The 27496-nt window shown below is 43.5% G+C and overlaps 1 protein-coding gene across 1 annotated transcript in view; it reads right to left on the reverse strand.

The window, feature by feature from the left end:
• Nucleotides 1-27496, reverse strand: part of FRAS1 (Fraser extracellular matrix complex subunit 1) — a 505552-nt gene that overhangs the window by 169106 nt on the left and 308950 nt on the right. Inside the window, 6 exon segments of the mRNA XM_070458257.1 lie at nt 399-539; nt 2108-2248; nt 7464-7610; nt 14174-14320; nt 14552-14657; nt 14659-14705. Of these exon segments, the coding sequence (XP_070314358.1) occupies nt 399-539; nt 2108-2248; nt 7464-7610; nt 14174-14320; nt 14552-14657; nt 14659-14705 (729 nt within the window).

Below are 27496 nucleotides of genomic sequence, written 5' to 3' on the forward strand. Positions count from 1 at the left end.
CTTCAAGCATATAACGGCAATAACAAGGTCAACGGGTAATTCAGTGTACACGTCGAACACCCTGGCCCCATGTTAATAGGGCTGACCTACTCTTAATGGACACCTCACCTTAGTTCAATATAAGCTTTCTATTCCATGAAATATTGGCTTCGTTTCCATGCAGACCTTTAGGGACAATATTGATTTGTGCAAAAGAATTATTGGTCTGCACTTCCACCTTCTATTTAGCCAGCCATTGGCATGGATGCACAAGAAGCCATCAATTACTTTAGGCCAAACTCCCTGGGTTTTCATTCTGCTCCTAATTCAGATTCTCCTTGGCTACCTGAGAATCAACACACCCGACTTCCTTGCTGCCCTCCCTTCTTTCAGAGAATGCAGTACAGTCCCCAACTCACCCATGCATTTGTGGTTAGCGTGGTCTGCAAAGAAACCCTTCCCGCATTCCTGGACACACTGGGCTTCCAAGAGGAGAAACGGCTCTTCACAGCGGGTGCACTCACGGGGACCTTGGCACTGGAGACAGTGGCTGTCGCAGTCTGAAAGACACAAATCAAGTGGACAGGAGTGTCGACAGGCTTTCCGAGGGGCTCCTGGCCCTCGTGGTGAGGCCAGGCGACCTAGTGGGCCAGGCAGCAGACTGGGAGTCAGGAAGCCAGGCTTCTGATTGTGACTGTTGTGCTGACAAACTGGGTGACTTAGCACTAGAAACTGCACTTCTCTGAGCCTCAGTGTTCTCTCCTGTAAAATGGAAAGAACATGCTGCTTTACCCAGCTCTTTGGATAAATGAAAAATACTCTGCAAACTATAAATTGACAGATATTTTCCAGCAGTCATGTATGGATGTGAGAAGTGGACCGTGAAGAAGGCTGAGCCCTGAAGAATTGATGCTTTCCAATTGTGGTGCTGGAAAAGACTCTTGAGAGTCCCTTGGACTGCAAGGAGATCAAACCAGTCAATCCTAAAGGAAATCAACCCTGAATACTCATTGCAAGGACTGATGCTGAAGCTGAAACTCCAATACTCTGTCCACCTGATGTGAACAGCTGACTCACTGAAAATAGACCCTGATGCTAAGAAAGCCTGAGGGCAAGAGGAGAAGGGAACAACAAAGGATGAGATGGTTGGATGATGGCATCACTGACTCAATGAACATAAGTTTGAGCAAACTCCAGGAGATAGTGAAGGGCAAGGGAGCCTGGCATGCTGTAGCTCATGGGGTGGCAAAGAGTAGGACATGACTTAGCAACTGAAGAACAACAAGCTAGTATCATTATTACTGTCTAGCCCTTGGCTCTCTACACTGTTTCTCTGAAGCGTCAGTTTTTCCTGGCTGGCTTGATCGGTTATCAGAGTGTCACCCAAGGATCTTCCCAGGAAGGCTGCCTGGGCACTTTGGGTGGCATTTCAGGATGTGAAGATTTTGTGGTGTTAAATTAAGGCTAAAGCAGGTACTGGACCAGAGTAAGGTGACAGTTAGATACATATGGTATACAGAGGCTTTGGTGAGGCAGATGGTGGAATAATATGGTTTTTAATGTGCTCAGATGACCAGAGCACACTGACCCCTCCATCTGGAGCAGAGCACTGTCCAATTTTTAAGGAAATCCAAAACTAGTGGTCAAAACATACCTGTTTGTGTGGCCATATACCCCTAAGAGTCCCATGAGGACTTCAAAATTATCGAATGTTGTGTCAGAGCATGGGCTTCCCAGGTGGCGCTAGTGGTAAAGAATCCCCCTGCCAATGCAGGAGACACTGGCAAGATTCCTGGGTTGGGAAGACCCCCTAGAGGAGGAAATGGCAACCCACTCCAGTATTCTTTCCTGGAGAATCCTGTGGACAGAGGAGCCTGGCACGCTACAGTCCATGGACTCTTTTCAAAGAGTTGGACATGACTGAAGCAACTTAGTATACAAGTTGGGGCATGGGAAAAGGAAAGAGGGGACATTTTCATGATAACAAAGAAAAACTCTTAAGAAGGAAACCAGAAACCGGATAAAAAGCATAAGGAAAACTTTCCATGGACTCCTTCCTTCTCAGAACAGTGGCAATCAGAAGAGATGGAAGCTTGGGTGAGCACAGAGAAGGGCTGCAGACACTTACTCTTGCAGAGGCCCAGGTCCTGGTAAAATGATGCTGAGCACTGCTCCACGCAGGCGCCGTCCTGGAGAACATAGCCGTCCATGCACTGGAGGCAGTCTGTCCTCAGAGGCCCACTGCACGCATTGCAACTCCAGTCACACTCTAGAAAGAAAGTTCCTTCAATCAGCTTCCTTTCTGTCCACCCTCAGTCCCAGAGACTAATTTACAAGGACGCTGTCGGCAGCTGCACCGGGTAAAGTGAGGACACCATAAGAGATGTCAGGTACATGAGCTCTAATGAGGCTCTGCTTGTAGTAGCCTGCACGCCTCTCTGAGGTTGAGTGTTTCCTAATTATGTTAGACACGGCACATACACGGCACGTACAAGGATTGCTCCACGCTTCTGTGAAGCCTGCTTGTCAGCGGGGCTGCTGAGGAGCCAGACCAACTGGATCGTATTCTATAAGGGCTCTAGAGTTCTGTATCCCTGAGACACAGCATCTTCATGCAAAGCCTGCTCCAGAGAGTGGCCAATTTGCTTCCACAAACCTAACAGGATCTTCTCCAAATGCCAACAGGTAAAGGAAGTCAGGGGGCTTTCCTAGTGGTTCAGACAGTACAGAATCTTCCTACAATGCAGGAGAGCTGGATTTGATCCCTGGGTTGGGAACATCCCCTGGAGAAGGGAATGGTAACTGACCCCAGTATTCTTGCCTTTAGAATCCCATGGACAGAATAGCCTAGCAGGCTACAGTCCATGGGGTGGCAAAGAATTGGACATGATCGAGGAAATAACACTTTCACTTTCAAAGGATGTCAGAGACTCGAGGAAGGATGCATCTTCTCACTCCACTAACACCAGCTGTATGATTCCCTTCCTCTCAGAAATCAGGCAGTGACCAACACAACGCAAAGAAGCATTGACACTGGAGTTAAAAGGGTGTGAAAGAACAGTACAGAAAGGGATTCCTGATATAAAACAGATCTCATGCAGAGCAGACTTGATTCCTTTACATGTTCATTGACTCAAACAAACATCTGTGGGGTATACAGCCTAGAGCCAGCTTATCAAGTGGTGGGTGTAAACTGTTCTCAAGAAGCTTATGTTCAAGTGTGTCCCAGCCCAAGTCGCCCACACAAGTGATCCAGGGGGATCGTTAGAAATATAGATCATCAGGTTCACTGTCAGAACTACCGAGTCAGGCCTGGGGCACGGGATGCAGGAAAACATGGTACTGTGGCTATGGCTTTGGTGATTATGATTATTCTGGTTGTTGCTGCTGTTGTTTTGGCCCAGGCAATTCCAATGCTGTCAGAAAATGCAAAGTTCTAGCTCGAAAGGTCAGTCCTTCATGCATGGATGACAGGACAAGAAAGCAGAGTTACGTACTTGGTTTTGAAATCAAGTAGATCTATATTCAAGTCACAGTGGAAGTTACAAATAGACAGAATGCCTGAAGAACTATGGACTGAGGTTTGTGACTCTGTACATGAGGCAGTGATCAAGACCATTCCCAAGAAAAAGAAATGCAAAAAGGCAAAATGATTGTGCGAGGAGGCCTTATAAATAGCTGAGAAAAGAAAAGACATGAAAGGCAAAGGAGAAAAGGAAAGATATACCCATTTGAAGGCAGAATCCGAAAGAATAGCAAGGAGAGATAAGAAAACCTTCCTCAGTGATCAATGCAAAGAAATAGAGGGAAACAATAGAATGGGAAAGATTAGAGCTCTCTTCAAGAAAATTAGAGATACCAAAGGAATATTTCATGCAAAGATAGGCACAATAAAGGACACAAATAGTATGGACCTAACAGAAGAAGAAGATATTAAGAAGAAGTGGTAACAATACACACAAGAACTATAAAGACCTGCATGACTGAGATACCCATGATGGTGTGACCACCTCCCTAGAGCCAGACCATTTGGAATGTGAAGTCAATCCGGCCTTAGGAAACCACTACAAACAAAATTAGTGGAGGTGATGGAATTCCAGTTGAGCTATTTCAAATCCTCAAAGATGATGCTGTGAAAGTGCTGCACTCAAGATGCCAGCAAATTTGGAAAACTCAGCAGTGTCCACAGGACTGGAAAAAGTCAGTTTCATTCCAATCCCAAAGAAAGGCAATGCCAAAGAATGTTGAAACTACCACACATGTGCACTCATCTCACACGTTAGCAAAGTAATACTCAAAATTCTCCAAGCCAGGCTTCAACAGTATGTGAACCATGAACTTCCAGATGTCCAAGCTGGATTTAGAAAAGGCAGAGGAACCAGAGATCAAATTAACAACATCCGTTGGATCACTGAAAAAGCAGGAGAGTTCCAGAAAAACATCTACTTCTGCTTTATTGAGTATGCCAAAGCCTTTGACTGTGTGGATCACAACAAACTGTGGAAAATTCTTCAAGAGATGGGAATACCAGACCACCTGACCAGCCTCCTGAGAAATCTGTATGCAGATCAAGAAGCAACAGAGAACTGGACATGGAATAACAGACTGGTTCCAAATCAGCAAACGAGTATGTCAGGGCTATATATTGTCACTCTGCTTATTTAACTTATATGTAGAGTACATCATGAGAAATGCTGGGCTGGATGAAGCATAAGCTGGAATCAAGATTGCCAGGAGAAATACCAGTAACTTCAGGTATGCAGAGGACACCACCCTTATAGAAGAAAGTGAAGAAGAACTAAAGAGCCTCTTGAGAAAAGTGAAAGAGGAGAGTGAAAAAGCTGCTTTAAAACTCAACATTCAGAAAACTAAGATCATGGCATCTGGTTCTATCACTTCATGGCAAATAGATGGGGAAACAGAGGAAACAGTGAAAGACTATTTTTTTGGGCTCCACAATCACTGCAGATGGTGACTGCAGCAATGAAATTAAAAGCCGCTTGCTCCTTGGAAGAAAAGCTATGACCAACCTAGATAGCTTACTAAAAAGCAGAGACATTTCTCTGCCAACAAAGGTCTGTCTACTCAAGGCTATAGTTTTTCCAGTAGTCATGTACAGATATGAGAACTGGACTATTAAAGCTGAACACAGAAGAATTGATGCTTTTGAACTGTGGTGTTAGAGAAGACTCTTGAGAGTCCCTTGGACTGCAAGAAGATCCAACCAGTCCATCCTAAAGGAGATCAGTCCTGAGTATTCATTGGAAGGACTGATGCTAAAGTTGAAACTCCAACACTTTGGCTACCTGATGCAAAGAACTGACTCACTGGAAATGACCCTGATGCTAGGAAAGATTGAAGGCAGGACGAGAAGGGGACAACAGAGGATGAGATGGTTGGATGGCATAACTGACTTGATGTACATGAGTTTGAGCAAGCTCCAGGAGTTGGTGATGGACAGGGAAGCCTGGCTTGCTGCAGTCCATGGGGTTGCAAAGAGTCAGACACAACTGACTGAATGAACTGATATTCAAGTCAAGGATTTGTCACTTTTAATATGCATGTCTTACACACCTTCCTTAAGTGTTTGAGCCTTAATTTCTTTATCTGTTAAACATGGATAAGAAGAGCATCTTCATAAGGTTATTATGAAGACTGGAGAAGGAAATGGCAACCCACTCCAATATTCTTGCTGGCAAATCCCATGAACAGAGGAACCTGGTGGGCTATGGCCCATGGAGTCTCAAAGAGTTGGACATGACTTAGTGACTAAACAACAACAACAACAGCAAACTGTGAAGATTAAATGGAATAATGAATAGAAGGGACTTAGCAGAGTGCCTGGTACATGGCAATTTAATAAAGGTTTGCGGCTGAACTAGTTTCCCTGGAGAAAGTCTCACCACTCAGTGTTGGCTTGTCCCGTGTCCCCCTTTACTAAGAAGCTGAGGAAACCTCTCGTCAGTCACCTTTCTATCTTCTCTGAGGCAATATGTCTAAGTCCCAGAGAAGCGAGTAAATGTGCAAGATAGTACATGTGCTTCTAAGAAGATTCATAAAGTTAATCTCACTCATTTATTTGACTGACTCAGTCCTGAGGGAAGATGACTAAAACAGAGCCTTGAAAACCGCCAGCACAGTTATGAAATCACTTTACAACAGGGAGGATTTGTTGGAATCTTGTTTTTCACCACAGACTGAAAACCATCGGTTAGAAAAAAACTAGAAGAGGTTTTGCAGTCTTGAGCCCAGCAGACCACCAAAGTTAACAGCCAGGTAGAATTTCTTGGAATGGAAAATACACAATTTTGTAAAACCTTAAAGCATCCCAAGTTTATCTGATAGATGTTTGACCTCCAATTCTGAGCCCTAGCTTTTCCGGCAGAATCAGAAAGGGTAGGGGGACAGTGTGTGGAACCTGGAATGGAGAAATGGAGAAGAGAAATTGAACAGGAGCAAGGAGAATCCACCCTTCAGCTCTGTTCTTCCCCCAGTTGAGTGCTGCCGGAAGAACATAAGCTCCAATCATTCTCAACACTGGAGAGCAAGGTAAAAGCTGCTCGGTTTTTGACATTGCTTCCTTAAGAACACCTGGAGAACAAGGACTGCATCTTCACTCTTTGAAGTATGTTAAGCAGAGATGAACAAATTAGATACAACTTCCTTCCTCATTAAGCTTAGAGTATGGCAATCTAGATTTGTAAGTGCAAATGCCTGCAGGCCAAGGAAGGCAATGAAAATCTTCCAAAGAGGCCTGGTGTGATAGAACAGGGAATGATGGGGACTGTGGCAATCTTAGGAGATCATGCTCCCCCAATGGAGACAACTGCTACATGTCTCCAACCTACTGCTGCATGGAAGGACGCACACCCAGTACTGCCAGACCTTCTGACTCTCAAAAGAAACTGCAAATGTCAACTTGTCAAGTCTCCTGATTTTTTAGAAGGCAAAGAGTTAAGAATTTTACAACATGGTTATAATACATTTAGTGGGGAGGAAAACAAGTCCTGGACCAAATACAACCTGAGGATTTCTAGTTTGCCACCTCTGGTCTAGTAATTAATACTAATGTGCATGTGTTCCGTGCTCAGGCATTTTCAACTCTTTGCGGCCCCATGGATTCTCTAGGCAAGAATACTGGAGTGGGCTGCCATGCCCTCCGCCAGGGCACATTCCTGACCCAGGGATCGAACCCTCATCTCCTGCGTCTCCTGCATTGGCTGGCAGATTCTTTACCACTGAGCCACCTGGGAAGCCCTCTAGTTACTAACACCTGGCACAATATCTAGGCCATGGTAGTCAAAAATACTTGCTTCATAAATAAATTAATGAATACATACATACATACATACGTAATGTCTTCTCACTATCATCAAAGTCTAAATAGCCGATGACAGTATTTTCCAAATTAGGGGAGTGGAATTCTCCAGTGCAGGGGTATCACCAAGTAAGAGAGCTGTCGTGCAACTCAGGGAGAGTGTTACCTTTGCACATCTTGGTGGAGAAGTCCAGATAGTATTGAGGGGCACAGCTCTCATGCTGACAGTCCCCAAAGAGCAGGACCTTGCTTGGATCTCGGCAGGAGGTACAGCTGGCCTGGGAATCACAGCTTCCACAATTCACGCTGCATGCTGAGCAGATAGGAAAAGAAAATGACCAGATGATTAGAATTGCAAATACGGAAGCACTGATCAAACCTAGACAGATGCTGTGAAGGAACAGCCTCGCTCCAACCTATTCTCTAAATACTGCTCAGAACCCTCCCTTGTGATCAACAGTAACAGAAAATGTTAGTCTTATCTTCCAAAATCAGGGAAATTTTATTTTCCAGAGAAGATAAATTATAAACCCAAGAACAGAAATCCCACATCCAAACTGTACCATGCCTCAGCCATAGAATTTATACTTATTCCAAGATCTCTGGAATAATAAACCAGAGTGTCACTGGAACTTTGCTTCTTAAAGAATCAAGGCTCCTACAGTTCACGATGTAGATTTAGATTTTTGTGTGATGCCAAGATTAAAATTGGGTACTGACTTAATCTGGAGCTCGGGAAATCCCATATTTTAAGATACAAAGGACTCTAAGGTGACCTGGCTTATTGATTTCCCCAGTTCTAATTCTAGGCAGCCACTTATTTAGGCATTCATAGATGATCCCCAAATCCCATCACCCATCATGCTTCCATCTCTCTCTGATTTAACAACTAGTATTTCTCCACCTGCTCAGTTGTTTATTCTAGAAACCTTAGAATCTATTCTGGCACCTCTCTTTCTCTCAATCCTAATTCATCACTCACTGGATCTTATTTACATGAATGCTCCTATATAATTCTCAGAACTTTTTGCTTTTCTCCATGTCCACACAGGCCAGGACATCCAAGCCATCATCATTTCTTACTGGACCACTATCATAGCCTCCTAATTGGTTTGACTCCTTGCATTCTATTCCATGAATCCCCAAAAGTGATTTTTTTCTAAAATTCAGACTTATCAAGTGTCAGAGGGTACTTTCGTCTATGAACGCATGTCTTTCTTCAGTCTTGGAAAAATTTTAGCCATCATTTCTGCAAATATTGCTCCTCCATCATTCCCTCCATTCTTCCTACCAAGAAATCATAATAAACATATTTGAATCCTCTCAATATAATCCCCATGTCTCCTGTCTTTAACTCTTACTCATTCTTCAGTCTCTTCCACATACTGGCTTTCCCTGACCCTCTAGTCTGGAACAAGTCTCAGGTCTCCCAGGTACAGTTCTTATACATTTCATTCTTGCCATTCATAGGAATGCTCTATTCAGTGATTATTTACCATCTTTATCATTTAAAGCTGTAGCTTTGTGGAAGCAAAGACTAGATTTGTTTTGTTTCTTTCACAGTCCCCAGTCCCCAGGTGGTTATCTATAATTATGTCTGTGTTAAATCACATCTGACTCTATATGATTCCACCGACTGTACCCTGCCAGGCTCCTCTGTCCATGGGATCCTTCAGGCAAGAACACTGGAGTGGGTTGCCATTTCCACCTCCAGGGGATCAATTCAGAGACAGAACCTGTGTCCCCTGCATCTCCTGCATTGCAGGTGGATTCTTTACCCACTGAGCCATTGGGAAATTGGTGTTCAATAAATACTAGCAATATAAATGATAGAAGCCAGATACTATAATTATATATACTCAAGCACTAGCATCTTTGCCTCACTCTAAAATTTTCTCAGTATGTTTCAGGTGAAAATTCTAGAGAGTGATCATGTGAATTTTAGTTCTAAAGGATATCAAATGCAGCAAAATGACCTCCCACTAAAATAAAAAGAAATTCCTTTTGTTTCACCTGCAAGAAAAGCCACTGGTATAAAATATCAGTTACAATATGTAAACTGGTAATTAAAAGTCCTAGAAAAATTCTATACTAGAATTGCAAACAGCTAGCTTAACAATAATTAGAATAGAATAATTGCTGGAAACTTATATCAGGCTAAACTTTTATCATCTTGGGAGGTAGGATTTCTACACCCATTGCATCTTAATTTTGCCAAAGGATCTGACAAAAATCTGGAAGATACACCTGTGAATACAAAAATGAAGTGGTATCTAACAGTTATAGGTAGATTTGAAGATAGTTGAAATAAATACATACTCAAAAAGTTGTCAGTAAATCTTTGTAACTAGAAATGAATGTCTGTACTAGAGTATTATGATGAAGTAAATTTCTTACTTGATTATTTTTATCAATGACTTTAATGAAAACAGAGATCATGCTAACAATATTTAAATATGCCACATACACTTATACTGAATACATACCACCTGAAAGAAAAATTCAAATTTACTTTAGCCACTTGTAGCAGTAAACTAGGTTTCCTTGGTGGCTCAGTGCTAAAGAACCTACCTGCCAATCAGGAGATGTGGGTTCAATCCCTGGGTTGGGAAAATCCTGTGGAGGAGGAAATGGCAAACCCACTCCAGTTTTCTTGCCCAGAGGATCCCATGGACAGAGGGGTCTGGCGGCCTATAGTCCATGGGGTTGCAAAGAGTCGGATACCTTTGAGCAACTAAACATAGCAATAAACTAAAAGCAATCAGATGAAATTTAAATGGGTATATCTTTCCTTTTCTCATTTGCCTTTTGCTTCTCTTCTTTTCTCAGCTATTTTTAAGGCCTCCTCAGACAACCATTTTGCCTTTTTGCATTTCTTTTTCTTGGGGATAGTCTTGATCAGTGCCTCCTGTACAATATAATCAGTATATTATTGAGGATGTCCATTGACATCCTCAATGGACTTAATGGACATGAATTTGAGCAAACTCTGGGAGATAGTGAAAGACAGGGAAGCCTGGCATGTTGCAGTCCATGGGGCTGCAAAGAGTTGGACATGACTGAGTGACTGAACTGACTGACTAAATCAGATGAAATAAGCTGTAAGGAGAGTCCTGCATTTATGTTCCACAACCAACTGTACAAACAGAGGAGACAGAAGGCCTGTTTAAACAGCAGCATTATTAAAAAAATCTAAGAATCTTAGTTGATTAAGAGCTTACTAAAAGTTGACCTGGTACTAAAGAAATGAACAGTCTTAAGCTGAAGAGCCTTCATGTAAACCTCAATGTGAGCTGGACCCCCTGTTGTATGTAAAGCTGCAAAATGAAGCCTCAAGGCCAGTTTCTCCGCGTGGGGGTGACAGGTCAGTGCCCTGTGCTAACAGCTTAGAGTTTCCTGAAGTTTACTTCCTCAACCTTCCGTCGGCCTGTGTGTTCTCGAGAACTTCTGCGAAGTCTCTCATTCCAGAAGTGTAACTCAGCCCCTTCACTGACTGCCACAAGAAAAGGGTTCCTGCTGAGCGCTGTGAATTATTAAGACTATATGGGAGATCTGGAGGGATGCAGTGGTGTCAGACTACAGAGCAGGGGGCTTCCATCATTTCTCTTTGAATCTTTCTTCCTCTCTTACTGAACCCCTCATCCTCCTCTAATCCCCGCATGACCTTGTCGCACTCAAATTGGTTCTGCAGATTCCAGGCCTCTTGGGTTCTCAGCGTCCCACTTCAGAGCAGTGTGGGTGCAGGCCCTTTTCTCTGTCTTAGGACATTCAGACCACAGAGGGTATTAATCCTATTGCAGTCACATTGGTGACCACATCTTGAGTAACAGGTGCAGTTCTCTGAGGTCAGTGACCCCATGGAAAATGCAAAGAAGATAGTGAAGATGGTGGCAAGTGGACCAGGGAGCAGTGAGGGAAGCAGGGATGTACCTTAACCATCATTCACAGAAGAGGAAGAGATCTCACAGCCTATCAAGTCCATTCTCCCTCCTGAATAGGCCTGTTTGCTACTGAGATGGTCCTCTCTTTTTGCTCCTATATTCCACTGACTCCAGTCCTGCCACGAGCAGGGAAGTCCAACTGGGAGATGATGGCTAATTTCCAACTTTTGAAGATAACAGCCTGAATGAATGAGCAAGGAGCCATGCTAAACTTCCCTAGAGGGAAGTTCTAGGGCTGATGAGAAAGAACTGTCCAACAGCTATGGCCCCCACCAATGGACCCCCCTTCCTCATCTGCAGATGCCTGTGAAGGGGTGAGAGAAAACCTCTGCCCTGGGTGTGAGGTTGGCTCAGACACCCTGGAGTTCTCCTGCCACCCTAGGGCCCTATGGTTTCAAGTACTGAGATCCTCAATTATCATCTCTTCTTTGTCTATTCAACTGGTTGTCCTCTAATTTTAGAGCTCAGTACACAATTTCTAAAGGTTTCTGTAACCAGGCTCTAGACAGTTCTGCAGCTCTTACTTTTTTCTATAATATGGTTATTAATGTCTCCCCTTTATACTGATTATATTTACTACAAAGCCCTTTACAGAATGAAATTTCTGCAATTTTCAGGCCTATAATTGTCTCTAACGATGAGCATTAGAAAAGGACACTGTGGATAATATTTTTAAGTACTAGAAATTCAAATACTACAACTTAGGGGCATGCTTTACTCAATCTTTGGAAGAACGAAACCTAAGCTTTGGCAAAGGACTAAAGTTAGAATATTCTTAATTTAACTAACTTAGTCTATAAAATCCTATTTACATGGTAGCATAGCAAATGCATTTGTTCAGGGCAGAAGCTTACCAGAAGAGATATATTTCCATGCAAGGTATTTTTGTCACCTATACACCATATAAGGGGTTCTGTTTTTTTCCTTTGAACTTTTATTTCTGTGATTCTACTGCGGTGAAGAGCCCCATCAATCTAAGTCACTCCTTCTACAGCAGTTCTCCCTTGCTCTTGAACAGAACATGCAAGTATTTCATTCGTGTCTCTTACATTACAAAACCTACAGATGCTGGTAGACAGTTGATATATACCAAGCAAAGGTTTTGTTACAAAAGTAAAAAGAAAAAAATATTTTCATTGTCTTGAAAAGGGATTTTTATCTCCAGTTTCTAAACAGATAATGCAAAACAGGGGGTTCCGTAGAACTTCATTTCAAATGCTAATCCTTGCAAGCACCTCCATAAACTAACAGTAATATCTATCTTTCTATCTATAAAGTATAGATATCTTTTAATGCTTGATTTTCCTCTCATTTCACATGATGATGGTAACACAATGATAGCTATAGTGACAGCTTATTCTCTGCTAAATCTATGCTAAGTGCAATGACGTTAGATGTAGAAACTATTTATTTGGCTGTACTAGGTCTTCACTGATGCACATGAGCTTTCTCTAGTTGCAGCAAGTGGGGGCTACTCTCTAGTCCTATTGGGGAGCACAGGCTCCAGCGCATGTGGGCTTCAGTAGATGTGGCACATGGGTTTAGTTGATCTGGGGTATGTGGGATCTTCCTGGATTAGAGATTGTGTTTCCTCCATTGGCTAAAGGAAATTGGCTCCAGGACTAAAGGAAATCAGTCCTGAATATTCATTGGAAGGACTGATGCTGAAGCTGAAACTCCAATACTTTGGCCACCTCGTGCGAAGAGCTGACTCATTGGGAAAGATGCTGGGCAAGATTGAAGGCAGGAGGAGAAGGGGACGACAGAGGATGAGATGGTTGGATGGCATCACCAACTCAATGGACATGAGTTTGAGTAGGCTCCAAGAGTTGGTGATGGACAGGGAAGCCTGACATGCTTCAGTCCAAGGGGTTGCAAAGAGTTGGACACAACTGAGTGACTGAACTGAACTGAACTCCTCCATTGGCAGGTAGATTCTTTCCCACTGAGCCCCCAGGGAAAGCCTAGATATAGGCACTATTACAATCCCCCTTTTATAGAAAAAAGAAACTAAAGCCTGGTGGTTAATTCACCTGCTCAAGGTCACAAAGCTAGTTAAGGGGCAGTTAGGAGTTGCAATTTCATTACCTGATTTGAGAGCCCACTCTCCTAACCATGGCTCTATAATTCCTTCAACATGGAACTTCCTAGGATACAGACTTGAAATATCTGCACTGTATTTGTTTTAACTGTCATTTTCAAAATTAGAAAAGTATAACACAATTTTTTGGCAACTGACACTTTACTGACTGAAATGAAATAAGCCTCCTCAGCCTTTCTAAAAACTGTTCCTTCATCTGTGAAGCACTTCCTGATTTTCCCCCTCCGATTTGCCCTTGCCCCAGTTTATCCCAACTCTTCGTTTGTGTGTGACTCAGGTAATTAATCATGCTTTGGCTTATTTGAGAACTAAGACATCTATACAAGTAGCTGTCATGCAAGACAAAAATAACTACTGTTTGGGCAGAAACTGAATGCTCTGTAGCATGTCAAGCCTTGCATATTGTCAATAATCAACAAACACTTCTCAAAAACAAACCCAGTGAAGAGATGAGGTCATGTCTTGTGTATTTTGAATGAGCTCTGCTCTCTGCTCAGGATCTTGGAACTGACTCACTAAGAGAAACCATAGGAATGAAATAGACTAACACTTTAATTATTTTAATGAGATAACTACAGTTCAGAGAGGTTAAATGATTGGCCCAAGATCACACAGCTGGTGCTTGCAGACCTAGCCCAGCATTTCCGATTAGGCCTGAATCTGAATTATCATCTGAACATGGCCTCCATATGGTTTGTAGATTCGTTTTCTTTCTTTTCTAAAAATAAAGGTTACCAGGTAAGAATATGGAAGTAAAAAAAAAAATCCCTATTTCCTTCCATGACCCCAGAAGAGCAAGAAAGGAGAGACAGTTCATTTTTCAAAAAAACTTACGCTGACAAACATGGTTGTCATCGAGATAGTGCCCAGGGAAGCAGGCGGTGCTGCAGGTGCCAAGGTGGGACAGAACGCGGCCAGTGTCACAGGAGGAGCAGGAGAAGGGACCCCTGCCCTGGCAGGTTCTGCAGGAGGGATGACATTCTGCAGAGAGATGAGACACGGAGGGAACCCATGAAGCCAAATTCCCTTCCAAAGCGGCACACCCGGAGCCACTAATAAAAGCTCCAGCATGCAGAGGGTTAACTGGTCTGCTTTACTGCCCCCTGCGCTGGCGAGATCCCCCCCACAGAGGTTCAAGCCTTCTCAGGTACGATCCCCAAGAGAAAGAAGATCACGGGGCACCACCAGCTCCTGCGTCCAGCACTTACTCACTTTTACAAGCTCCTCTCTCCACGAAGTACCCGGAAGGGCAATCAGGGACACAGCGGTCCCCCAGCAGCAGGCTCCGGGCATCCTGGCACTGCAGGCAGCTGCTCCCCGGTGTCGTGGAGGTCAGCCGCACAGTGGTGGCACAGAGGGTGGCAGTCTGAGAGGACAGGGGGCACAGAGAGAAGGCACAGATGCTGTGAATGCAGCGTCTCATTTCTACACTGAAGGGTAAAAGGGATTGCAATGACCACTGATGTAGCGCAGACAGCTGAGGAGCAGCCTGAAGGCAGTGTGGACATCAGTGAAGGAGAAGCCTGGGACCTGTACAAACGGCGTGTTTGAGGTTTTTAGCAAATGGTCAGGTCCAGCACAGCAATTGAGTCTTCATCCCCTTCCAATTGAACAGCCTTCAAACCCTAGGGCAGCATGTGATAGATACTTGCCAGGAGTATAGAAAGAGCTGTCAGATAACAGAAACAGTCCATCAGATCAACACCGAGAGCTCTGAGAGCTCGAATACAGAGAGCCCCGCCTTGTTCACAGAGCTTCTTACTATGCCCAGCACCTCCACGAGGCTCCATCTCCCCAAGGGGGTCTTCCAGAGTCAGCTCTCCAGTCTCAGACATTGGTGTGAGAGGATTAGGGTAAGTTGATAATTGAATTGGGGGAAATTTTCAGTCCTTAACTAGAGGTAAAGTTAGAGTTTCCTTGGTGGCTCAATGGTAAAGCATCTGCTTGGCAGTGCAGGAGATGTGGGTTTGATCCCTGGGTCGGGAAGATCCCCTGCAGATGGAAATGGCAACCCACTCCAGTATTCTTGCCTGGAGAATCCCAGGCAAGAATGGACAGAGGAACCTGGTGAGCCACAGTTTATGGGATCTCAAGTCGGACACGACTTAGCTCTTTCTTTTCTTCTTTCTTTCTCTCTAAGCCTCAGTGACACACATTCTAATTGCTGATCATCTGAGACATGTTCTATGCCAAAGAAAAGATCTTAACTCCATACCCAGCACCCACTCATCCACACAAGAAGTCTTTCTGGGGCCTTTACAGTCACTCCAGAAGTTGAACCTGGAGTTCAGTTCAGTTCAGTTGCTCAGTTGCATCCGACTCTTTTTGACCCCATGGACTGCAGCAGGCAGGCCTCCCTGTCCATCACCAACTCCCAGAGTTTACTCAAACTCATGTCCATTGAGTCAGTGATGCCATCCAACCATCTCATCCTCTGTCATCCCCTTCTCCTCCTGCCTTCAATCTTTCCGAGCATCAGGATCCTTTCCAATGAGTCAGTTCTTCGAATCAGGTGGCCACAATATTGGAGTTTCAGCTTCAGCATGAGTCCTTCCAATGAACACCCAGGACTGATCTCCTTTAGGGCTTCCCTGGTGGCTCAGAGGATAAAGAATCTGCCTGCAATGCAGGAGACCCAGGTTCAATCCCTGGGTTGGGAAGATCCCCTGGAGAAGGAAATGGCAACCCACTCCACTATTCTTGCCTGGAGAATCCCATGGACAGAGGAGCCTGGCGGGCTACAGTCCGCAGGGTCACAAAGAGTTGGACATGACTGAGCGACTTCTTTTTCTTTTTTCCTTTAGGATGGACTGGTTGGATCTCCTTGCAATGCAAGGGATTCTCAAAAGTCTTCTCCAACACCACGGTTCAAAAGCATCAATTCTTCAGCGCTCAGCTTTCTTTATAGTCCAACTCTCACATCCATACATGACTACTAGAAAAACCATAGCCTTGACTAGATGGACCTTTGTTGACAAAGTAATGTCTCTGCTTTTTAATATGCTGTCTAGGTTGGTCATAACTTTCCTTCCAAGTAGCAGTACATTAATGAATAACCTCTGACCTTTCTCTGAACTTCAGGAGTTTCAAGTTTCTGGCAGCCTTTGGCCAACATTAGAAACTATTCTTGATATCCTAAGAAGCAAATTAATCCCCATTACAGTCTTTCAGTAAATTATAAAGGAAATGATGGGTGAATCAAGAGAAATCTGATAAGCAGGCTATTTCCCCCTGATTCAGTGTATGGCTTCCACACAACCTTTTCGTTTTCTTTTTTTGTGTACTCTCCTCTCCGTGCCAGAAGCACTGAAAAGTCGCTGGAGCAGATGGAGGTGGCTCTGTTGTATGATTACCTTAATGGGTGGGTACAGGTTAGAATTGGAAACCCAGGAAACAGGACTGATTCAAGGCTCCATTATGTGAAAAGTCTTGGCCTCTTCCTCTTTTTAAGCCAGTGCTTAAGAGAGCGCCGGGCTCAGGCATGCGTCAACGAGATCTGCAGCTGTGCAGTGGTCTAAAGACTAGTTGCCTCTAACTGCTTTCTCCAGCATACAATTAGAGAAAGGAAAAAGAATAATCACCAAGGGGATGCTTTGAAGAGAAAGTAAGCAGATCTCTTGAGTATTTTGTGGCTACAATAAACAAATATTTATGGATTTGTCTGACTGTGTGGAACTCTAGAAGCTGTTTGAATGAACTGTGTGATGTGTATGAAATACTTCTAAAAGGCAGCTAGAGCTAGTTCACGGACGCTCCTTCCCGCTCTCATGGCAACCACTTTTTAAAAATATGCTTATTTTTATTTATTTATTTGGCTGCACTGGGTTTTATAGAGGCATGCGGGATCTTGTTCCCTGACCAGGAATTGAACTCGGGTCCCCTGCCTTGGGAGAACAGTCTCAGTCACTGGTCCACCAGGGGAGTCCCTCATGGCAGCTGCTTTGAAAACCTTGCCACTCTTCCCCAGTCACCAGAACCCGCCCTGCCCACCCTCCTAACTCCTCCCAGGTTATTTCACCCTCTACTTGATTCACCCCATCAAGCATGAGCACCTTTGCTTCTTTCCTGTCAACCCCTTTTTATTTCTTCTCGTCTCCCCTCCCAAGATGAAATGGCTAATTCCTCCACTCATATTTTTTGATCCAATACTCAACATTATTTGAACATTATGGCAACATTATTGCATCTTTTACCCCCATCTCTCTTCATTCTCCCCAAGGTCAACCTCCAAAATGTGTTCTGCATTACTTACTCCCTCCAAAACTTTTCTCAACAATCATTCCATCTCTTGCCTTCCCCTCGCCACCCAACTTTCTTGCCTCCCTAACTTCTCACCGCACTGTAAATCTGCCATCCACGTCTACAATTCAGCTTTGACTGCTGTTGAAAAGGGCTCTGACCACCTAACAACCAGATGTAATGGCTTCATCTAATGCCTGGGCTGTGTGCTGCGCTCAGTCATGTCTGACTCTTTGCGACCCCGTGGACTGTGGCTCACCAGGCTCCTCTGTCCATGGGATTTTCCAGGCAAGAACACTGGAATGGGTTGCCATTTCCTACTCCAGGGGATCTTCCCGACCCAGGGATCAAACCTGCGCCTCTTGAGTCTCCTGCACTGCAGGTGGATTCTTTACCCCTAAGCCACCCAGGAAGCCTAACTCACCCAAAATGTCTGCAACACATGACACTTTGGATCACCCCTCCTCCTTGACCTCCCTCTTCCTATGCCTTGTTCTGGGGCTCCTCTCAGTCATTCTCTGCCTCTCATTTCCTGATAAGTGCAGAAATACCTCACAACCCTCAACTTCCTCTATCTCCCTAACTCTCATTCTCTGAAGGTCTTAGAATCAGACATGGCTGGTTGCATCATCTTGGTCTGGTAAACAGCTACCAAAAGCCTGTGAAAAGGGCCCAAGAGTTGCAGAGAGAGGGAATGTGAAGTGGTACAGCCACTATGGGAAAAGGATGGAGGCATCTCAAAAACTTAAAAATTCCACATCTGCATACTTTTCTGAAGAAAACAAAAACACTAAATTGAATGTGGGAGAAGGCGAGGGTGGGATGTTCTGAGAGAACAGCATTGAAACAAGTATACTATCAAGGGTGAAACAGATCACCAGCCCAGGTTGGATGCATGAGACAAGTGCTCAGGGCTGGTGCACTGGGATGACCCAGAGGGATGGGATGGGGAGGGAGGTGGGAGGGGGGTTCAGGATGGGGAACACATGTAAATCCATGGCTGATTCATGTCAATGTATGGCAAAAACCACCACAATATCATACAGTAATTAGCCTCCAACTAATAACAATAAATGGAAAAAAATAAAATAAAATAAAAAAGAAAACATACATGCACCCCAGTCTTCACTGCAGCATTATTTATAAAAGTCAAGATATGAAAGCCACCTAAATATCCATCTGTAGATGAATGGATAAAGAAAATATAGCATATATATTTCCAGTGGAATATTACTCAACCATAGAAAGAATGAAATGTTGCCATTTGCAACGACATGGATGGACCTTCAGGGTATATGCTAAATGAAATCGGTCAGAAAGAGAAAGACAAATATCATATGATTTCACTTACATATGGAATCTAAAAAACAAAACTGAACAAAAAACAGAAACAGAGTGAAAGATGGAGAAAACCAGCAGGCAGGGCCCGGAGAGGAGAGTGCTTGAGAATGGATGAGTGAAACAGGTGAGGGTGAAGAAGAGATACAAACTTCTAGTGACAAAATAAATAAGGAATGGGGATAAAATGTACAGCATGGGGGATACCAGCTATAATACCATAATAACTTTGTATGGTGACAGTAACTAGACTTATTGTGGTGATCATTTTATAATGTATAGAAATATCAAATCACTATGTTGTGTAAAAGGAACTAACACAGTGCTGTAGGTCAATTCTATTTCAATAAAAAAAAAAAAGGAGAGAGTTGCAGAGACTTCAAAATTACTCAGAGCCTTTGCCTCTCTCCATGGCTCCATATTAGGCCTTAAAGAGGCATGGAATCAATCACCAGACACACCACAACGCATGAAGGAGTGAGTACCCAGAGGCAAGGAGAAATCAATGAGTGACGCCTGGAAAAATAAAACAATCAAATGCACATTACCCAAAGAATCACATTAATCCAGGTGAGTTTACAGGTTCACATTACACACGAGACTGTAACTACTCGAGTTTGGAAAGTTGGACTCTTTTTGTGCATTACCTGTACTCAGTTCTTATTCATTTATCCATAGCTTAAAAAGTCATGCTGGAGGCTTCCCAGGTGATGCAATGGGAAAGAATTCACCTGCTATTGCAGGAGACACGGGTTCGATCCCTGGTCTGGGAAGATTCCACATGACATGGAGAAATGAAGCCCGTGGTCCACAACTATTGAGCCTGTGCTTATGCCCCAGAACCTGTGCTCCACATCAAGAGAAGCCACCACAATGAGAAGCTCAGGCACTGCAACAGAGAGTAGCCCCTGCTCACCACAACTAAAGAAAAGCCCGTGCAGCAACGAAGACCCAGCACAGACAAAAATAAATAAATAAAATAATTTTTAATAAGTCATACTGAACATCCAATCCTAGGAATAGATTCACCCCAAAACAACTGTCTGAGTGAGTCCTCTGTTAATGCGTGTATGTACTGTGCAAAGCTGCTTCCATCGTGTCCGACTGTTTGGGAACCTATGGACCATAGCCCACCCGGCTCCTCTATTCATGGGATTATCCAGGCATGAATACTGGGTTGCCATGCTCTCCTCCAGGGGATCTTCCCCACCCAGAACCTGTGTCTCTTGGGTCTTCTGCATTGACAGGCGAATTCTTTACCACTAGCTCCATCAGGAAAGCCCTCCTGGGTTAATGTTAATAGCAGTAGTAGTGAAAGTTGCTCAGTCATGTCCAACTCTTTGCGACCTCGTGGACTATATAGTCTATGGAATTCTCTAGGCCAGAATACTGGAGTGGGTAGCTTTTCCCTTCTCCAGAGGATCTTCCCAACCCAGTGATCGAACCCAGGTCTCCCACATTGCAGGAGGATTCTTTACCAGTTGAGCTACAATACATTCCTGCAAATCTTTCTTCCTAAATCTGTCTTATAACAACCCCCCAAAAGAAGACCACATAAAACCAATATGCTCTCAAATCTTGCTGTGGAGTCAACCTGAGGGTTGACTGACTTTTATTAAACCAACTAGAAAAGAAAATTAAATTCCTAAAATCTAGGGAACACCTTTGTCTTAAGAGGCTTGAAGTCAAAATTATAGGAAAGAATTCCTTGGGAGAGCTCAAAATGAGTTATGATGTGCAGGTAAAGAAGCCAGAAATCAGAGCAACAGGGCTTGAGGATTAATTCCAGTGTCCTGACTGCAATCAGAGAAGCATTGTTCCCACAGGAAGACTGCTCAGGGGTGACAGGCTACAAGTGGCCAGTCCCCCTGGGCACCACCTGTAGGCAAGCTTCAGGCTCAGGCCTGGGAGCCCACTGTGATCTTCCACACTGAGAGGGGCTGAGTGGGGCTCAAGACAGGGAGCTTGCAATTTTATTTTTCTGACTACAAAGCGAGCCATGGAAGAAACTATGAAAAGCATTTTTATAAAGTCTAAACAAACATAAAAATCCCCCTACATAGATCTTTCAGAGTGAATAGCTACTCACATGGACATTTTCCCCTTAGTTCTTTTTCTGTACAATTTTCTCTATATAGATTTTTACATAGACGAGATTCTACTAAATGTTGTTATACAATAACTTTTTAAAACTTAATACCATATAATATTTTTTTTTACTCAATGCCATCATTTCCATATATCATTAAGGGACTTTTCATTAACATCATTTTTGGGGACTGCATAATATTCTGGCATTGAATAAACCAAATTTACCATTTTCTTTTTTAAAAACATATTTAATTTTAGCTGTGCTGGGTTTTAGTCGCAGCACGAGGGTGAGACTAGCTGCGGGTGAGAGCTCGTAGTTCAGTAGCTGCGGCACATGAGCTTAGTTACCCCAAGGCATGTGGGATCTTAGATCCCCGAACAGGGATTTCACTCGTGTCCCCTGCACTGGAAGGCAGATTCTTAACCACTGGACAACCAGGGAAGTCCTTTACCATTTTTCTCTTCCTTGATCACTTACTTTCAATTCATCCACTTTTATAATGAAGGCCAAGGTAATTCACTTGTGCTTTTTAGATTATTTCCTAAATGACAGTGTCAGTAAGCATAGCTCATACTATTATTATAGCTTACATTTATTGAGCTTTGAATATACATCAAGCACTATGTTAATTATCATAAATGCATAATCTCATTTGAAAAGATGAGGTAGGCAATGTTATTATCTCTATTTTAAAGATGAGGAAAGACTCAGAAGGTGTCATTTGCTCACACTGACTCCACATCATGCACTTCTAACCACTACAGTCATGAAACAAATGTAAAATTCTCAATAGGTATTACAAATTTCTGTCCAGCTGTTTCATCATAACTTTGCCTGCACTAAGACATTTTTAAAAAATAAAACAATCTGGCTAATTTGACTGGTGAAAACTGCTGTTACATAGTTGTTCTGATTCGGATTTCCTTTATTATAAGTGAAGCTGAACATATAACAAATCTTTCTCTTAAACCATAAAACTGTTCAACTGTCTCTTGTACTCATAGAGCTTTCACTATGGTGCAGGCAAGAACCCAAGATACAGGATGATAATTGAGTATCAGATATGTGTAATCAAACAGTAGGTTGACATCTCAACCAATGAGTTCTTTCCTCAACCACTGCATCCATCCCCCACTGGACCAGGGAGCATGGGTACCATGTGCTCCCAGAGAAAGTTAGCAGAATCAGACCAGCACAGATGCCAAATTCATGGAGCCCAGGGAGGAGGTGAAAGATAGAAGAAAAAAGAAACTTAAACGTGGAACTGGAATGAGGAGACCCAGACCTTCCCCACCAATATGAACCCTACACTCTCCACCTCGGTACCCCAGCCTAGAAAAATCCTTCAAGCTGGAGAGGAAGCAGGAGCAGAAAAACCATCCACTTTGCCCCTCCTCTCCCCTCCCAACCAAGGAACAGGTTGGAGGTAGCCAAGTAGGATATTCAAGAATACAACACTAAAATAGACTTGGGCTGTGCTTCCTGACTTTAAAAGAGGGCTGTGCCCAAACTGAGTCCTGTGTCCTAAGGCAAAATAGAGATGGTGGCAGAGCAGGTGAGCAACGAGAAGGCTTAAGGCAGATGTTTAGACATGGGACTACCTTGAGATCATTACAAACTTTTGTAAAATGCAAACGAGGCAAGCACAGGGACCATGGAAGTCTCTGACAGGGGACCAGCTCAGCCCAGGAGTCAGGGAAGGCTGCCTGGAAGAGGTTGAGACAGGAAAACTAAGTGGGAGTTAGCTGCGAGAGGAGATGAGTTGGGGGAGGGAGCTTGGAAAGGTCCCAAGAAGAAGGAAAACACGCGAAAACACAGAAGCTCAACAGAACAGGATGACTTCAAGGAACTGAAAAAGGTTCTATACACCTGGATGTTGAAGAACTATGAAAGAGCTGCTCAGGACCTGGCTATGCTAGTTTTGGAATACCTTGTAAGTCACGAAAAAGAGTGTGGATTTATCCTCAAGGCGAATGGGAACTGGTCTGTGCATCTGTATTCTTTGCCAGTTTGCCTACTGAGGTCTCTGTGTTTTTACTACAGATTTAAATGGGAAATTGTATGAAAGGTGACTAGCAATTGCAGACAACATGAAAACCACAGCCAAAAAGCAACAAGCCAAGAAAACCGACACACAGCAACTTTCAATATGAACTTTCATGGAAAAAGAGAGGGGTCCCTAGGCTTCCGTCTCCTCCCCCGCTTCCATTATATTCATAGAAGACCCTTCTCTGTTAACGTCCACTGCTGAACTGCTGATGCTTATGCTAGAGTAGGTATATTAAGAAAACTAAAAATACTGTTGTTTAAGTGTATAAAGGCTGTCGAGACCAGAAATGGAGACCTTGGGTGTCCCTTGAGAAGGAAAACCAATATACCAGTGGTTTACCTTTCAGACATGACCAGGGAAGACTTTTGAACAATCTGCCCGCTTCCAAAATGCCTTTAAAATTTACAACAAGGTAGAATTTGGCTAAATCAGTAGTACCTAGTTAGGGAGCCCTTGTTCAGTTGCTAAGTCGTATTTGACTCCTTGCAATCCCATGGACTGCAGCATGCCAGGCTTCCCTGTCCTTATCTAGATGAGGGAGCCCTTATCTATATACTAAATGAAAGAAAAAAAATAATGGAGTGAAAATATTAGGAAACTGTGGGGAATCTGAAGGCCTGGGAAAAGGCTGACCTGGCCTGCACCACCTGGTTTTCAATTTTCTTCAGGCCAAGAGGAACAAGGCGAAACTTGGCTGCATGTGTAGCAATTTACAACTGCCCTGTCAGTACAATTCGAGATAATGAAGAGAGAAATCTCCCCATGGCCAGCCAGATGCACTAATTATACAATCTAAACATAATTAAGAGGTGCTATGAGCCCATCTCCAGACACGGCAGGAGGTGACTATGTGTCCCAGGGAACTGCTACCACACCAGTCACTTCATGCACAATAATATCTAGGGGCCTATTTTTTAAGAATTAAGCCAATTTGGAGGCCAGTCTTGAATTCTTCTTAGTAGGTGGTGACCATCTGACAAATCCTGATTCAGATTCTTGCTGGACCCACACTGGTAGGAGCACACGTCATTTTTTCTAATTGGAAGACATTGCTTTACAATGTCGTGTTGGTTTCTGCTGTATAACTTGAATCAGTTCTAAGAATCATACATCCCCTTCTTCCTGAGCTTCCCTGCCACCAACCACTCCCCTCATCCTACCCCACTTAGGTCATCACAGAGCACCGAGTTAAGTTCTCTGGAAACACCAGATTTTAAGGTGTCCTTAAAAGGCCAGTAATGTCAAAGAGGCCAACAAAACAGTAAATTCCTCTGGAGTCCTCCCTTTCCCACCTCCAGTCCCACTTCTCCCCACAGGTGATGTCTGGAACAAGTTCACAGGATACATCAGAGGAAGTTGATACTGTCACTGCTTAATTTGTACCAGAACCGCAGTTACTAAAATAGAGGAATTTCCAACACACCAATCTAGGAGCCTCTGCAAGGATTAACGGTCTATTCTAAAAGCCCCATCTGTGCAGGAAGGCATTTTCCGCTGACTTTCCAGTCTGTAATCGAAAAAGGAGACTAACCTCAAATATGTCGAAATGGTGAGCACGCATCCCTTAATTGCTTAAAAACAGTGCAGTTCAGGAGGCCGTCTCTCAAATCCTCCCATTGCTACTCAGTAAGTAAATCCTTATTTGTCACTATTTCAATTACAGTAAAGAGTCTTTAAATAAAAGACTCATTAAGGATGACAGGGAGAGGAGAGAGACCCCAGATACATTTACGTGTAGCCTGTTTCAGATTATACACATTACATTAATTTCAGACTTAATATGTCACTATATATTAAACAGGTGGAGGGAGGAGGGCAGCTGGAATTCCAGTTATTTGTCTATGTGTCTGCTTGCTCACAAACCTGGTGAATTAGCATGTTAAACCCACAAATTGATGAACACATTATAAGGGAGCCTGGAAGCAGAATATCAGCTCGTGCTGAAATAAATACATTTCTTATTTTTAAGCAAGCAGCGGATTCCATTTGTTTTCTAAATGTGCACAGCATGTGCACATGCTAAAAATGTAAATATGTAAAAAATTAATATTTTGACTCAGCAGTGGCAATATCCTCTAATACTTCATCCTGCTGCTGTGAGGAAATTCTATGCGGTCATCACGGTGTGAGGCTTTCTTCAAATCACAAAGGCTCTGCTTCGAGGATCAGTGAGGATTATCCACAATCATGATGGATGGAAGCGCATGGCAGTGAAATGACTTATTTCACGTCTTTGGAGCCAAGTCAAAAAAGCTTGAAGATATTAAAGTAAATGTGTACTGTCGAAGCAATGGCTTTGCATGTTGGTTTTATGGGGCCGTGACTCCTTAGCTGATAAATAATGGACCTATAAAAATGTATTTAGATACACAGTGAGGCTTTTAATAATGTCCTGTCAGTCGATTAGGTTCTTAATGCAACTGCATTAAATGTGTTTGGAAGCTGTTAAAATAATCAGAACTTGTAGCTGTTCCTCATCAGGCGAGAAAGAAATGATTCCATGCTGAAGTTCAGGGTCCTTGAAGTGTGTATGGATTCTGAATTTGGATGCCACTTTGAAAACTGATGGGGTTCTATTTGTGAGACAAGCATAGCAGGAAGCCAGAAAATAACATACAGATGGCCGAAGTTAAAAGAAGCCCCTTCACTTCCCCTTTGGAACATTACTCTGGTCTTAGCCCACCCATCAGTCAGTTCAGTTGCTCAGTCACGTCCGACTCTTTGCAACCCCATGAACTTCAGCATGCCAGGCTTCCCTGTCCACTGGAGAAGGGAATGGCAAACCACTTCAGTATTCTTGTCTTGAGAACCCCATAAACAGTATGAAAAGCCCACTCACGAGCGCTTATAAATCGTGTGCTCAGTTTAGGGTTAGCTCTGAGTTAGTATAAAATCAAACAAACAAATAAATAAAACTTGCCATTCAGTGTTTGTGGCGACTGTTTTACTCTGGGAAAAACCAATAAAGAAACAGCAACAAAGCCCACTGCTGTAGACAGAGCTTAACGTTCTAGGACAGTGATTTCTGCCCAGTGTTGACAGACTTACAAATGTGGCGAGAAGCCGGGGGTAGTGGCCACAGCGACAGGCAGCTGGAAGAAGGAGGGAGCGAGAGGCAGGGTTAGATGTAAGTGAAGCTCCCTCCTCAGGTCTGATGCAAGCTCTTGCTGCCAACAAGGAGAAATAAACCCCTCCTGTCCAGGTATCCTGTCGCCTTGTATCTAAGCTTCCCTTCCCCCAGTTTATGTTTTAATCTTGCCTTCCCTCCAAAACAGAAAAAAGTTCACTTCAATAACATCTCCGGGATATCAGTTGGGTGTGAGGGACTATGGAAGTTACTGCAGCAGACAAAGCACTGAGTCAGTGAGACCCTTCCCACAAGATGCTCAGGACAAGGTCCAATCTCAGAAGAAAGCTACACCTAAAATACAACAAAGCTGAAGCTCTAATACTTTGGCCACCTGATGTGAAGCGCGAACTCATTGGAAATGACCCTGATGCTGGGAAAGATTGAAGGCAGGAGGAGACGTGGGTGACAGAGGATGAGATGGTTGGATGGCATCACTTACTCAATGGACATGAGTCTGAGCAAACTCTGGGAGATAGTGAAGGACGGGGAAGCCTGGTGTGCTGCAGTCCATGGGGTCACAAAGCTTCAGACATGACCGAGGAGCTGAACAACAACAAAATACAACTGGCGTCTAAGGAGGACCAGAGAATTATTTATCCAAAGGAAATAAGAGGGACCTGAGCTTTGCAAGATGTGGGGTGGTGACTAGAATGTGGAAGAGGGGCGGGAAGGAAGCAGGTGTAACTCAATTTTAAATTATAATTATGATCAACTCCCTTGAGCAATGCCAAGGTTAATAGAAATATAACTTGTAGTCAGCCCTCTGCATCCCTGTTTCTCCATGTCCTCAGATTCAACCAACCACAGACCGTGTAGTACCATAGTATTTACTAGTGAAAAATATCTGGACGAAAGTAAACCCATGCAGTTCAAACCTACATTGTTCAAGCATCAGCTGTACTTACTTTTGAATTATACTGGTGAAACGTCAGTAGTGGATGAAGAGAGTCAGGAGAAGGAAAAGAAAAACCTGGTAGAAGTGGAGCGGGGGTTCTTTTGTGCTTTTTGAGTATATTGCTCCTGTGGATCAAATGTTCAGAAAGCAGACAGATCCCTTCTCAAGGGAAGGAATGAGGGAAAAGGTATTTAGAAGAAGATACAGAGACATTCAAGGCGAAGAAGTGAGGAAGTTTCTTCTGCTGTCATTTTTAGGAGATTACGTTAATCTTCCAAACACAGAAGAAAACAAAGATACAAACTTGTGGGAGTGAGTTGAGGGAAAGTGTAGTGAGTGTATATGGGAAGACCATGGTGGGCAAGGTGCCAAAGCCTCAGAAAGAACTATAAGTAATACTGTTACGGAGAAGA

This window comes from Odocoileus virginianus, chromosome 29, assembly GCF_023699985.2.
Source record: "Odocoileus virginianus isolate 20LAN1187 ecotype Illinois chromosome 29, Ovbor_1.2, whole genome shotgun sequence".
In the NCBI taxonomy this organism is placed as follows: domain Eukaryota; kingdom Metazoa; phylum Chordata; class Mammalia; order Artiodactyla; family Cervidae; genus Odocoileus; species Odocoileus virginianus.